This window comes from Scomber japonicus, chromosome 6 (assembly GCF_027409825.1).
Source record: "Scomber japonicus isolate fScoJap1 chromosome 6, fScoJap1.pri, whole genome shotgun sequence".
Taxonomy (NCBI): Eukaryota; Metazoa; Chordata; class Actinopteri; order Scombriformes; family Scombridae; genus Scomber; species Scomber japonicus.
In genome coordinates, this window is record NC_070583.1 from 12,861,867 (window position 1) to 12,876,476 (window position 14,610).

Genomic DNA, 14,610 nt, shown 5'->3' on the forward strand with positions numbered 1-14,610 from the left:
CTAGTAGTTGTAGGCTAATTAAAATTTTGAACTGAGTAAAACAATGAAAGTATCAGCTGGTTGTAGAGTCACACAGAATTATTAATTTAGTAACAACATTGAATAGAATTTTTGTAATAAATTAATACATTTTTTGGACAATATTAAACATGTATTCCCTGACAGAGTCTTTACATTCATTCGCAGTGATCTGTCCCGATGCTGTGATACCTATATTACTGAGGCAGTATCAATAGACTTGTTTGGACTATCTTAGCACAATTACAAACACGTGTACTTTATGTGTATTGAATTGTTTAAGTGTTTTCTAAAGGTTATCACAGCAAATTTGTATTGTAAGGTAGGCAGTTAGAATCTGCATTACAAGTGTTGAAATGTGGAAGTGAATTGATATCTGAAAAACTGCATATATGTTGCTCTCCCTTCTTACAGTATATCCTGCTGATGTGTGCCTACAGAGTTGTTCAATTGTATGATTCAGTTGAGTTAGTGTAAAATGTCTTTCACCCTTCCTTCTCCAAATACCAGAAGGCCATTACTCTAAAACAAGAGTCACCTTTCAGTTAACCTGACACAGTTAAAGGGGTACGAAAACTTGTAGCAGTGTTGGGAGGTGCTCATCAAGTATTGACAGAGCTTCAGTCAGTTGAGGTTGATGTAAAGGGTTAAATGGGAGCAGACACACAGAAATGTTCCTGCATTGTGGTGCTAGACAATATACTTATATGAAGTTATATAAAATGCGCACATGCTAAAAATGCATTGGTTATTAGTCAGAAGCAGCATGATTAAGTTAATTCTTTTCTATAGGGAACTGGGAAGTCTGGGGATTGTCTTTGATGTGGGCTAGGGTTGTTGTTGTTGTTTTTTTGTTTTTTTTGTTTGTTTTCTGTGTTTTTATCCTCCCACCAGCAGAGGGAGCAGAAGCAGAACAGGCACCTGTGTTTCATCTAAAGCAAAACAATAAAACCTGTGCAGAACTGGATCATTCATTCACCTTAGAAAGCCCAGTTGTCAGCCTTATCCAGCCAGTAGTTGATCAAAATCTGCTGTTGCTTTTAATAAAACACACCAAAAGTGTGTCAGACCTGGACCCAGTAGTAAACATGCAAGCTGAAGTTCAGAATGGCAGTAGTAAAGGTTGATGGTAACAGGGCAAAAGTCAGAAAAAGGCTAAAAAGACCGCTTGTAAACCAACATATGGTTTGCTAGTTACTCACAAGATCAGTGCATGTTCATTTAATAGTACACACATTAGGAAGCAAGTAGTACTTGGTACCTAATTCTTAAAAGTTAAAATGCCATTTTACAAGCACTGTTAAAATATATATTTACCTATTTTAATTAAATGACCAAAAAATTGTTGGCTTATACTTGTAAACAAAACCCTTGTTAAATGGTCCTCTGGTTTGGGTTTACATGCAGATTAGCTTTAGGGTTAAGTGGTGGTTGGAGAGAACCATTTCAGCAGTTTGTGCTGTTCTTCAGTTGACATCATGGCAGTTTATTGATTATGGCAATCCATCATGTGAGTGAGTGTGTTCCCACTGGTCAGGTTTGTTAGGGTCCAAGTTTGACATAGAGTTGTGGATTAAAGTCACATGAACTACAAACCAAGAATCCAAATTAGCTTGTTAACTGAATCTGTATTTCAGAGTGGCAGTTGCTTTTTGAAGTTTGGTCTATAAACATGTTTTTTAAGACAACTGAGGTTCTGCAAAGTTCTTCCTCTAAATTCATGTAAGAGGTATAAAATATGAGGGATACATATCTGTTGAATAAATGTTTGTAAAATTGAGAGCAGAGTTTGATAACAGAGGCTGAACACTGTGACAAATGGCCTACCATGAACGTGAGAATGATCCAGGCCTATACACATTTCACACTTCTCAAATCTCAAGCATGATTTAAAATATGCATTTACATGTTTAGCCACTAGTAAGATAAAACAGTTCATCGATAACAGCATTTTCTCTGAACGTGTACATTTGTTTAACATATATACAAACATACAGACATACTTTGCATCTTCCTCATGCCTTTGGTGTCCCTTTGTTGTCAGCTTTGGCTCCTGAAAGTCCATTTTCTGTATTGTCATTCCCTGAGGAGCTCACCAGGCACTCTTTACTACAGGGAATAGAGAAGCCAAAGGTTAAAACATACACTGATAAAATGAGGAACATGGGAGTGATAAAGGCTGTATAAACTGCAGGACATTCACATAACACACAAAGCCTCAAATAATAACCTTGTGTTAGACATACATTCTAAATAATAATTATTTCACTGAAACACATGTCAGAGAAGGTCATTGATATGAACATGATTCCTCTTGTCACTCTTCATAGAATTTGACAGAAGTAAATGTCAAACTAAACTCCAATTGAGTGATTTTTGGCCAATGATAACTGTTTTAAAAGAAGGAATCACATTTATGTAACACTGTGTGATTCATTTCTCATAACTCGATATCTACTTTGTATCTCACTAATGACATGACAACTGTGATAGATGTCAAGGCCTGAGCCAGACTGGGCTTGAACTCAGGACTTTTATTGAAACACTGTGCAGCAGTTGAATGAGGTTAATAGTCATGTTATTGCAGCCCATATTATCCACTGTCAAAATAACATTATTGCTGTCTATTTGTTTTTTTGGGATCATTTAACAAAAGTGCAAAATGAAGAAAATAACTCCTGTTGAAAAAAGCAAATCACTAATACAGCAGTGGATCACCAGATATGATTTTCTCTAAAACCATGGTACAACCTCCTAATACTGGTTTTCTCATCAAATTAGAAGGGATTGACATACTGTAGTCACTTATTTTAAATGTCCTGGAGCGACACTGGATCCAAATTTGAACTTTCAGAAAAATGTTAAGAAAATTGTTACAACCATAAAGTAAAACGTAGCACATTTTAGACATATTAGAAACTGTCTTGTGACGCAGCCAAGATATGTATGCATGTAAATGTCTAAGACCTCTTCAGTACTTACTATACTATACACATTTGTGCCTGGTTTATATCATTTTAAATGGTTTGGCTCCTCCTCCACTACATGTCTTTGTGATACTCACTCAGTAAATTATATTAAATCTTCCAGAATATCCTCCAGGAAAAATTATACCATACTATTTCATGTGCGTCCTGTGTTTTGCTATGTACTGTTTGTTATTGTTTGCTCTGGTACAGTACATCAAATGGTAACATTTATGTTTAACACTGTACATTGGCCCAATAAACAAATTACAACTACTACTGCACAAGGGAGTCAGAATAATATACTCTGTACTAAGCATACCTAGCAATATTTTCTTATTTATCACCATCTTCAGGGATCTACTCACTTCTTCTCATCGTCCTTCAGCAGGAAGTGAACCACCAAGGCCTTTATCACCATGACAAAGATAACTAAGCCAATGACTCCACCCACCACTGAGACAATGATGACTGTCAAAGTATTGTCAACCTCTCTCACTGAAAAGAGGGAAGAGATGGAAATATGTTGGTAGGGAGAAAGACAAGCACAGAAAGATATAGAGAAAGCTTCTTTGTCTGTCTGAGGGTATAACCACAGTCAACGGACTGGATTAGTTCAATTTAAGTATTGTTGTGTGCCAGGTGTATTCAAATATGTGGATGTGTCACATACTTTGGTCCACCACTATAAGAGTATATATAGCACTGTGGTTGCGGCTCTTCTCTTTTGGGTTTCTGGCGAAGCAGATGTATTCTCCCTCATCTTCAAAGGTGATGTTCCATAGCAGGATGGAGATGTTGTTGGTCTTTGAGGAGCCAACAAACTCCACACGGTCATGGTAGATATTGACCTTGGGCTCCACGCCTTCAATGGGAATCACTGCTTCGCACAACTACACACATGCACGTACACAAAAACAGGCTATCAGGTATATCTGCATGTGCAAATAAATGTAGAAAAGGAAAATAAAGTACATTTTGTTTGTTTGTGCAGTATATGCATGTTGCTTCTGCTTGCTTGCTTGCTCGTATGTCTGTGTGTACGCTGTACCTTGATCATGGTTCCATTGTCATTATAGTGCCAGTTGAAGTAAAGGTTTTTAATGCCAATACAGGAGCTGTACGTGCAGGGTAGCAGGACTGTGGAGCCATTCATTGCTTCAATTGAGGACACTTTCCCTGTAGACACCTCCAGTCCACCAACACTCCATACACCTGAATAGTGCAAGAAAGAGAGAGAGAGAGAGAGAGAGAGAGAGAGAGAGAGAGAGAGAGAGAGAGAGAGAGAGAGAGAGAGAGAGAGAGAGAGAGAGAGAGAGAGAGAGAGAGAGAGAGAGAGAGAGAGAGAGAGAGAAACTTTAAAAACACACAACCATGAACAGAAGACTAAAGTAAAAACATAGTACAGAACATATACAGGCCAAACCCAGCATGGTGTAGATAGGAGTCAACATGTATTGTCAGAGTGCAAGATACATTGCCAGAAAGTGATTGGATAAACATGAAAAGGTGTAGGTCTACAGGAAGTATTTGCATGTTGACACTCCGGGATATTGTCCAGATAGGATTGCTGTAAACTATGATGCATCCAGTGAATCATGGCAGTTACTGTATGTACAGCTCTTTTCCCCCTCCATTGCTTCTATTTTCTAATGGTGATATCAACTCAAAAAAGGTATTATGTAATTTTTTTCAACATATAACATGAACATAATTTTTTTTGTCAAAACTCAAACTCAATGTACAGCTCAATGTACATCTATGTCAAATAGGTTTGCATGTTGTGATAGTTAGAAACCTTTTAGAACTGATGAAGTCTTGGAGACTGACAGAGTTGTAACCCTAACCCTAACCCTTCATACAGACTGGAGGTAAAAGTGGTCCAAATATTTTTATTTGACATTTGACATTTGGTCACACAGATGAAGGCTTGTGGCTTGATGAAGCCAAAACATGTTAGTTGCACAATTTATACTACAAATCTTGTTGAAGTTTAAACCTATTTAGTCATAATCCAGTTATCCTGCAAAACTATTTGTTTTCCTTCTCTGACTCTGATGCTAGTCAAAGCTGGATTTTTGTCTCGCCCCTTCTGACATAATTACAAAAACGCTGTTAACAAAAATAGTGGATGAATTGTTTTGAGTATCACACATTCCTGGCAAAATAACTCTGTCCACTATCAGACTTTGATCCATTCAACTGACATCTGCCATTGCTGTCATTTTAAATCTTTATTGTTACACTATAAAATGTGCCTCCATTACATGTCAAGTGTTTGATAACCAAATTTCAGTGATCACTTTAAAAAATCTGTGTTTATGTATATATTCTGTATTAATAAAATTATCAGCAAATATATTGATCTCAGAATTATTTTACTCCCTTATATCCGTATGAGCATCAGCCTCATGAATCCAGTTTCGGTTGGGTCCTATTGAGGATACAGTAGATGTCACAGAGACTATAACCACAGGGTCTCGATGAGTAATGGTTGTTATAATTAATTTTTAGAATGTGTTCAAAACTTGTATTAAAATTGCCACATTTCTGCATTATTCTACATTAATGTTATTCTCTATATTGCAATATGTTATTGGTTGAGCTAGAGTTAATTCGCATAAACTTTAACAGCCAACAAACCCAAATTTTATTTTTATTAACGTTATGGTAACACTTTATTTGACACCTATCTCTATAACGCATCATAAATATACTTATAATGCGTTATAATGACGTTATAGCGCTTTATAACTATAGTTATAAACACTCATAAATGATAATAACGCTTTACAACAATAATCATAACACACTATAAAACATTTTATTATGATTTATAAGGTCAGGGATTATAATGTGTTATAACTGTTAACAACTCACTGACAATGACCACATAGATAATGCATTATACATATATTTATGATGTATTATAATTGGCTTATAAACATGTATAACTATCATTATAAACACTCATAAATATCATAAGGCTTAAGGTCTAGAATTTTAATACTTAATGATTGCTGGTCCCTTGCTAACCAGTTTTTGTTGCAAGGATCAAAGGGTATTATTATAATTATGTAGTTGTCATATATTAAAACTCTTTATAATGCATTATAATCACTAGTATAATGCATTATAATGTGATTATAACTTATTGTAAATGGTCATTGGGTGCTTCAAGTAAAGTGATGAAACTGCTCAGGTATAAGCTGATATAACACTTTAGAAGCTGGTCATAACAGTTATAACGCATCATAATACCTGACCTTATAACGCATTATATTACCTGATCTTATAAGTCATAATAAAATTCTTTATAGTGTGTTATGATTATTGTTGTAAAGCAATATGATCATTTATGAGTGTTTATAACTATAGTTATACAGTGCTATAACATCATTATAACGCATTATAAGTATATTTATGATGCGTTATAGCGATAGGTGTCAAATAAAGTGTTACCAATGTTATTACTAAAACTGGTATTTTAAGGTGATTACACTACAGAAACTGACTGACTGTGATCGGCTGTGGCTTGTAACATTGACATATAATACATGCCTGCATATTAGGAGGAATTGTGCAAACCACTTTAATTTTTGGTTCTGAATTTGTCAATGCTAAAAAATAAAAATGAAAAGAAGTATGTATATATGAAGAGCTGAATTAAAAAGAGTCAGATACACAATTCCAATGCAAAAAAACACAAAAAATTGCTAAAAATTCTGTGGCTTTTTTTTGGTGAGACAGATTTGCTTCCATACAGTATATACACACCACAATGGAAGAAAGACAGCAAGACAGAAACACTGCCAAACCCAAACAAAAACTTGGTAATCATTTGTTGCAAAGTATTATAAGTGTTCTGTGACATTGTTGTGCTAAGCAGAAAACACATGGTAACTTTTTCATTTCCAAAACAGACAGCTTATCTTATTAGTTTGAATCCTACTGGAGTGGTTATGATGGTTTTTCAATGACAGCTGGTGTAATTCTCAGACTGTTGCTCTAGTGTCTCCTGCACTTGATGCCTATTTATACATGCTCTTCACTACACTGCTCAGGATCACATTGCACTTGGACATGGTGCAAACAGTGTTAGAGTGCATGTATTCTGGTGTAATCCTGTTTGTGAAGGACTTACATCTACATAAGAATTTGGCACCACCTGCTTTGCAGTTCTGTGATGATACCAGTATTAGCAAAACACGAAAACAGTCCCTCTGGCCATATCAATTAAATCACTGTTTACTTTAGCACATTGGGTGTTCTTGACACACTGTAATCAGTTAGGGTTGCTAACTTTAGAGGTGAGATGACTTGACATTTTCTGACACTGACATTCTACAATTGGCACAGTTTGTTGTTTAGTTGTTTATCGCCAAGTGCAATTCATTAAAACTATATTATAAAATATCTATATATATATTTTTTAAAATATAACTGGAGAGTGTGGAGTAAAAAAATAAAAATTAAATTATATATATATGAATATGTATATATATATATATATATATACTTGTAAATGCAAATACTGTATGTGAATACAGCCATCACTGATTTTGTCATTGCTAATTCCATAATTGAGGATGTGATAATTATCAGGGAGATGATCACACGTGGTTACCAGACCCCAGACCAAACCCCAGTACTTAACTGTGCTGCTGCACTCAAAGTGTATTCATCTGTAAATAATTGTCTGGTCTGTAAACAAAACTAGATACATTTGTTCATTCAGACTCAGATAGTTTAATACATTACCATGATAGTTGCGTTTGTGTTATATCTTATTGCTGGTTGTTCTTTATATATTTTTCCTACCAAAACAATGTTCTAGTAAATGTCTGAAATGGTCATAGCCCAGCTTGACAAATCATGACAAAGGAGAGGAGAGAGGAGAGGCAGACAACAAATGCAGCAAACAACTACATTTTATTATTGAAGGTAAAGTAAAGAAAACATTGCAGGATGTGGAAAAGTCAGTATAGTCATTGGTGTAGGTAATGCATGTGTGGTAGTGTGGCTGTTGCAAGATGTTGTAGGGAATGAACACAACTTAACACCTACCAAAACCCAAACATTCAGATAGGGAGAATTCCCAAATAAACATCCTGCTTTAAAGCCTGGGAGCACTGGGCCCAGGTGTTCCACATTGGCACTGATGATCCCCTCCCCTCCCCCACCCACTACGTACCAGAAAAACAGGTAGACAAAAGACAGATTGGCAGGAGTCACCCTATGAAGAGTTTAAATTTTACATTAAAAGTAATTGTTTACACTGTATACTAGGGTATATCAGTGCATATGGTTTGCTTGTACCTTTCCTTTTTTCCTTTTTCTGAATTTCTTTTGCATTTTTCTGAACTTCCATCTTCTCAGACTCACCCTTTCCTTTTGTCATCTACCCTCTGATATTTTTACCTCACTATTGTCATCTTGACTTGTCTTCTTTGCTGTCAGTATCAACTGAGGTCATTTGGTTCTCCTTGTTCTTTTTTGTTTCTAGTTTTACACTATTTTAATGGATTCTTATTTTTCATTTTTGCAAAACCAGGCACTTTGTCTTTTACTCTCCTGTTTCTCCCTCTGTCTGTCTCACTTCCTCCCAGAACATGTTCCTCAGGGACACTAACTAAATAAGGAGAGGAGAGATGTGAGTAGTTGGTCTGCTTATGTTTGGTTGGTTGTTTTTTGATGTGGGACAGTGATGGAATCAATGACTTGCATAAACGTTTTTAAATGTTTCCTAAATCCCTTTACTCTTAATTGTGTTAAGGACATTACTTATTAATATTTTACCCTCTATCAATAATTACAGCACAATGCCATTGGGCAGGACTTGTAACCCAGTGTTCCAGTGATAATAATGATGCAAAGGAATAAAAGTGAGAATACAAGAGAGAATCTTCCTTCAAAATGGCCTACGCAGTGTGTCTTTATCCACATTGGAAGCATGATGAGCTCTAAAGTATCTGAGAGGAGTGTCCCCCCTCATGCCCAGAAATAGATTTAACACCTCCCTCATTTTACACCTCTGCTCTCTACTATCCTTTTCCCTCCACCCCCTTCCTCCTCTCTACTCTTCTTCTGTCCTTACAGTTTGTCCTAATAGCACCCAAAGATTCACACACTATAGTAATGTCCTATGCAAGTTATGTCTGTATAGTTGGACTTGTATGTGATGTTGTATGTGCGTCACAGCCTGTACAGTCTACATGCATGTACTTGTGTCCCTGTTTGTGTGTGTACGGGTGTAATAGGCTGGAATGTATGATATTTTTAGCTCCACTATCAAATATCTCTTTGTCCCAGTTGGGAAACATCAATATCTGAATCACTGAACCTAATGGGAGGAAAAGCAACTGACTGCATGTGTCCTTGGCTGACTGTCAAGGTGAGGTGTTTTTTTAAATAGGCCACAGATTGAAGGGTTAATGTATTTCTGAGTGAGCCCATAGAGAACTGACCGAGGAGGAGGACTATTACCTCTCTGAGAAGAGAAAGAGGGAGAGAGAAGTGATGGGAAGTGTAGGAAAGAAGTGTGGGTGGACAGGGAGGAGGAGAGGAGGTACAATGTGTAGTAGATGGAGGGGGTCATAAGGGATGGATAGGGGTGTAGGGAAGTGAAATTCCCTCTGCAAGGTGAATGAATGACAGGACGGCAGAGAATTACAACTGCAGTTAAGTAACTCACTCAACAGAGCTGTAGCTATTGGAGGAGAAGGTGGGGACACATATGCAATGTGAAGGTGAAGAGGACAGGGAGCACTCCTCCTCGTTCCCTCGACTTTTCCCCACTCCTGGTCTTATACCATAACTGGTTCTCCTTCCACATAGCACTCATCCCTGTCCCCTCCATCCCTCACCCATCCTGCACTGCAAGCCTTTGACACCCTATCTATCTCAGTTGACAACATCAAGAGAGAGCTGTATAGACTTTGCTCTAGCAAGGCTAGTCCTAATGGCATTAGCCCCAGAGTCCTCAGAAGATGTGCTCCTCAGATGTGCGGAGTCCTTCACCGTTCATTAACTCATTTAACTTCTCTGGAAAACATCTTGCCTTGTTTCGGTCCTCAAGAAGGCCCATCCTGTCTCCCTCAACGACTACAGTCCAGTGTCTTTGACCTGATATGTCATGAACCCAACCACAATACTAAAGAGCTGGCCATGGACTTCAGGAAGCGGCGGACGCACTTGACACCTCTTACCATCAAGGGAACTGACATTGAGGTGATTGAGGACTATAAGTACTTGGGAGTATACTTTGGCAATAAGCTGGATTGCTCTAGGAACACAGATGCTGTGGTAAAAAGTCCAACTCTTCCTACTTAGGAGGCTCAGGTCCCTCAACATCTGCAGGACCATGCTGTGTATCTTCTACCACTCTGTAGTGATGAGGGTTGTCTTCTATGCAGCAATCTGCTGGGGCAGCAGTGTGAATGTAGCTAATACCAACATACTTAACAAGCTCATTAAACAGGCTGGTTCTGTTCTGGGAGCTGATCTAGACACTAGTGGATTTTTCTGAGAGGAGGATGCTGCAGAAACTGCTCAGCATAATAGACAATCCCTCTCACCCACTGCATGCCTGCCTAGAAGGACATTAGAGCATACGCAGCAGGGCACTCGGTCATTAGTGCAGGACTGAACGGTACAGGAGATCCTTTCTGCTGGAGGCCACTAGAATTTACAACTCCTTTCTTTGCAGGGAGATCGCCCTGTAGAAACCCTTTCAGTAAGGACAACAATGTGACATTTCTTCTATCGGCTGAAACCAAATGAATGTGTAAAGTAATTTACTGTCTACATTGAGTGCAATATCTGCAGAGTGCAGTATCTTCAACCTGTTTTGCCTCTACTATCAGTACTGTGGCCACCATTCTGTCATTATATCATTCAGTATTATTATAAATTAATTCACTTAAATTCACTGAAACTACCACTAACTAACCATTTTGCACACCCATGCCTATAGACGCACTGTGCAAATATTTTATTGTATTTTCCATTTTATTTTATTTTTATTATTTATTTGATTTGATTTGATTTGGTTTTATGTCTGTTTCTGTTGCATTGAGCACGTTGATGTCACATGGATTTCCTTTGAGATTAATGGAGTTCTTTCCTATCTTCTGTAATATCATACCCAGTTAAACACATAGCAACAGTATAAGTATCACTTTCACATGCCAGCCAAATGTTTCTGATAAGTGTCTTGTTGTTAGTTATAAAACCACTCTTACATTGTCTGCTGTTTGTTGATTATTCATTACAAAAGACAGAAACATAACCTGTTACATAATCCCTTATATTAACATATAGCAATATAAGCTGCGGTTTGTAAAGGTGGAAAAAAGGACAGTGATTTAATGCTAGGCTTGAAGTGAATGTTGTTCTGTGTCTGTTTGTGTGTATGCGTGTGCAGATCTTGGATCTTTTTTTGGGATTACACGTTGTTGTTTTCAAAAAAGGATCTTTGGTCCCTGATATAGTCTGTCATCTGACTCGTGTTTGTGGTCCTGTTATAATGCAGGCTTGTAACATCAGAAGTATGTCTGTCAGTAATGAGTGACACTTTCAGGCTAAAAAACATACATGGACACAGTCTTTGTCTGGACACTACATTACTGTGTTGCTTTGAATAGCATATCTCTGACTATTGTGTGGATTATTAAAATGATGTGTTTATTGTTGAGTAGCCAAGACATTAGGAAATACTGAAATATCCTGAGATTTCCAGCATATTTTCAACATTAACAAAGCCACATCTGACTTTAATTGGAGCTTTGTTTTACTTTCCTGACTTCATGTTATGTTGCAACAAAAGACACAGGGTCTGACAAAAGAGATTGCTGTAATGTTTCAGTAAATAATATGGGGATATAGGCAAAGCATTTAAGAAAATAAACAGTGTGGGGCCCTATGTAGGCATGGACTTTCAACAGATGTGTAATGTGCATTTTCTGATAAATAACCATATGCTGTATAAAACAGAAAATAGAACATCACAGCATACAGATAAAATATTGATGTTAAATATTGTAATCATGGAGAATGGAGATGGAAAATGTTGTCCCGAATGGCTTGGGGACTGACAGCAGCGATAAATTAAATATCTTAAATAGTGATGGGAATTCATAATGACATCATGACAAATGATAACTGGGCGTCAAGTTGAAAAACTGCAAAGAGGCAGCACCTAAACAAATCAGAAATTATAAATGGTTATGTGACTGAAACGGCAAGACTGCTGCCACATAATGTTTAATGGTCCTCAGCAGTAGTGTATCCAAGGTCTTTAGAAGGTCAAGACAATAATAAGGGAACAATGATCATATATTGGCAACATTAAGAAGTGACCACAGTGGCTACCTGGATTGTTACTAAATCAACAGTTTTACATATAGGGCCCAACCTTATTTTATGTTATCATTATTATTATTTTTTAATATTATCATTTTTTACTTTTTTTGCCTTCAAGCCCTTCTTTGGTTGTTGAGACATGAAACTTAACTTCACTAACCTTAACCTTCTTGTAAATCCACTGATTTTGTTTTTGTCATTTTACCTTTAAAATAGGATTTACTGACCTACTAATTACAACAGAAACTGCTCATACAGCAACGCCAGCGAGCGAGCAAGAAAAAGTGATTAAAATGCATGAGTTTTCAATCAGCCTTTCCTGACATGCCGCGAGCGACATCGCCCTGTCCAGCGATGACGCCCACCCCTCAAAAAACCTTTTGCTCTGTCTCTATCTGGACAAAATTTTGTGGCCGTGTCCCGCCCCTAAACACTTCTTATTGGTTGAAATGTACACGCTGCTTCCTGTTGACAAGCTAGCTAGCCCCTCAATAATTTGATTGGTTTGGAATATACTCACAGTAATTCGAGAGTTTGTCACCGAAGGGTGAAACAACACAACTAAACTGAAGATCAAGATTGGCACCCACCACATGACCAATGCCAATATAGTGTTTAAGCACAACACAACACGTGTGGTAATATTTGAGACTTATCTAATGAAGCAAGATTACAAACTAATCTGATAATTAAAAAAAACTAAAATCTGCAATATAAACTAATGCAAATATAACTTTTATGTCTTCTAACATTATGAAATTGGCCCTTGATGTGAGTTGGAGTATAAAGACGACTCACTAGTGTTGTGTCAGTGCTTTCAGTTGGGTCCATATGGGTCACTTGTGAACTGTGTGTGAGTTTTTAAACATCCAACTGACAGCTGGGAGGAAATGTTGGTATATGGGGGCACTATCAGGAACTATAACAAAATCGAGGAGCATATGAGCAGAAACAGATCAACACTGCACCACTACATCACTGCCAGTAATACTATGACCACACATAGACACACATGAATGTCAAGTATACCTATGACAAATGTGTGACAATTTTCACAACTGTCTTTTTCTACTTATTGTATTATGTTTTCCCTTGAAAATTGCACCTTATTAAGCACATGCATGAAAGATTCTTTAGATAGGCAGTCACTGATCCAGCTCAGAAACCTGATAGTCAACATGTCAAGTTCAGATGAGCCAAGGGTTGAATGTTATTGACCTTGATACCCTCAGTACGGCAACAAGTAAATATCACATGTGACGTGACCATAGATTTTAACCTGCAGGTATAGGAAGAGAACAAGGTGAGCTATATGAGACAGGAGAGCTGAAGCAGAAATGATAGAACAGCAGATGTTGGTGTGGAGTAATAAAAAAGGTTAGGATTTATTGTGACAGCAGTGAACCACCCACCCTGACCTGCATAAAACACTGAAACAACGAGAGCAAAACAGGGAAGAATAGAGGACATGTTATAACGTATAGACAAATACGGGGATTCACCCAACCACACACTGGTATGAAGAAGAAAATATAGAGTTATGGTGTAATATAGAGTTACAGTGGAAGAGTGAGGAATGACAGGGTAGCTAACGGTATAGAGTGAAGTAGAACTCACCGAGCAGCAGAGCAACTGCTAGACCAGCATGAAGTAGATCCCCTGATCTCAGCCGTCCGGAGACACTTGAACCAATACTGTCCACTGACGCCATGACAGCACCTGTCTGTCTGTCTGTCTGAGTTCTTGTTTGTGTGTCTTTATCAATCTGTGTTCTTGTCTGCCAGAGTTCAATCTATGCAAATAAATGTGCGTGTGACTGTGTGTGTGTTTGTCTTATTTTTCTCTGGAGCAACGTGGGACACTGAGCTGTACAGCTGAAGGCAGAGTGAAGTCCTGTTCTCAGTCCCTCCCTCTTCTCTCCTCCTCTGCACTCTGTCCCAAGAATGAACAGAGGGAGGAAGTGCAAAGATAAATTCCTTCAGGGAGCTTTCCCTAGCTCTCCTGTCTAGTTGTTCCCTGCACTGCTCCTCAACCACCCAGAAAGGCAAAGGAAAAGACAGACTGAAGAATGCAGTATTTGAATGAAGAGTACAGGCTATCTGTCTCTGTCCCTCCCTTCCTGTCCTCTGTCACTGTCTCTGGCAGACTCAATGGCAATTATCCAGCAAAGCAGAGAGCAAAAACGAAGCAGAACGGTGGCGGCGTAGCGACGTAGTGTGAGACAGCTCCACTGCTCCAGCAGCAGCTGCAGAAACAGCCAGGG

At 37.9% G+C, this 14,610-nt stretch overlaps 1 protein-coding gene across 1 annotated transcript; it reads right to left on the minus strand.

The window, feature by feature from the left end:
• Positions 1–1,930: 1,930 nt before the first annotated feature.
• On the minus strand, positions 1,931–14,058 carry LOC128360637 (sodium channel subunit beta-4-like). Its single transcript, XM_053321106.1, has 5 exons — positions 13,965–14,058; positions 4,036–4,199; positions 3,658–3,877; positions 3,353–3,482; positions 1,931–2,127 (listed from the first exon to the last, which is right to left on the minus strand). The coding sequence occupies exons 1-5, from the start codon at positions 14,056–14,058 to the stop codon at positions 2,034–2,036; spliced, it is 702 nt and encodes a 233-aa protein (XP_053177081.1). The 3' UTR covers positions 1,931–2,033.
• Between the last annotated feature and the right edge of the window lie 552 nt (positions 14,059–14,610).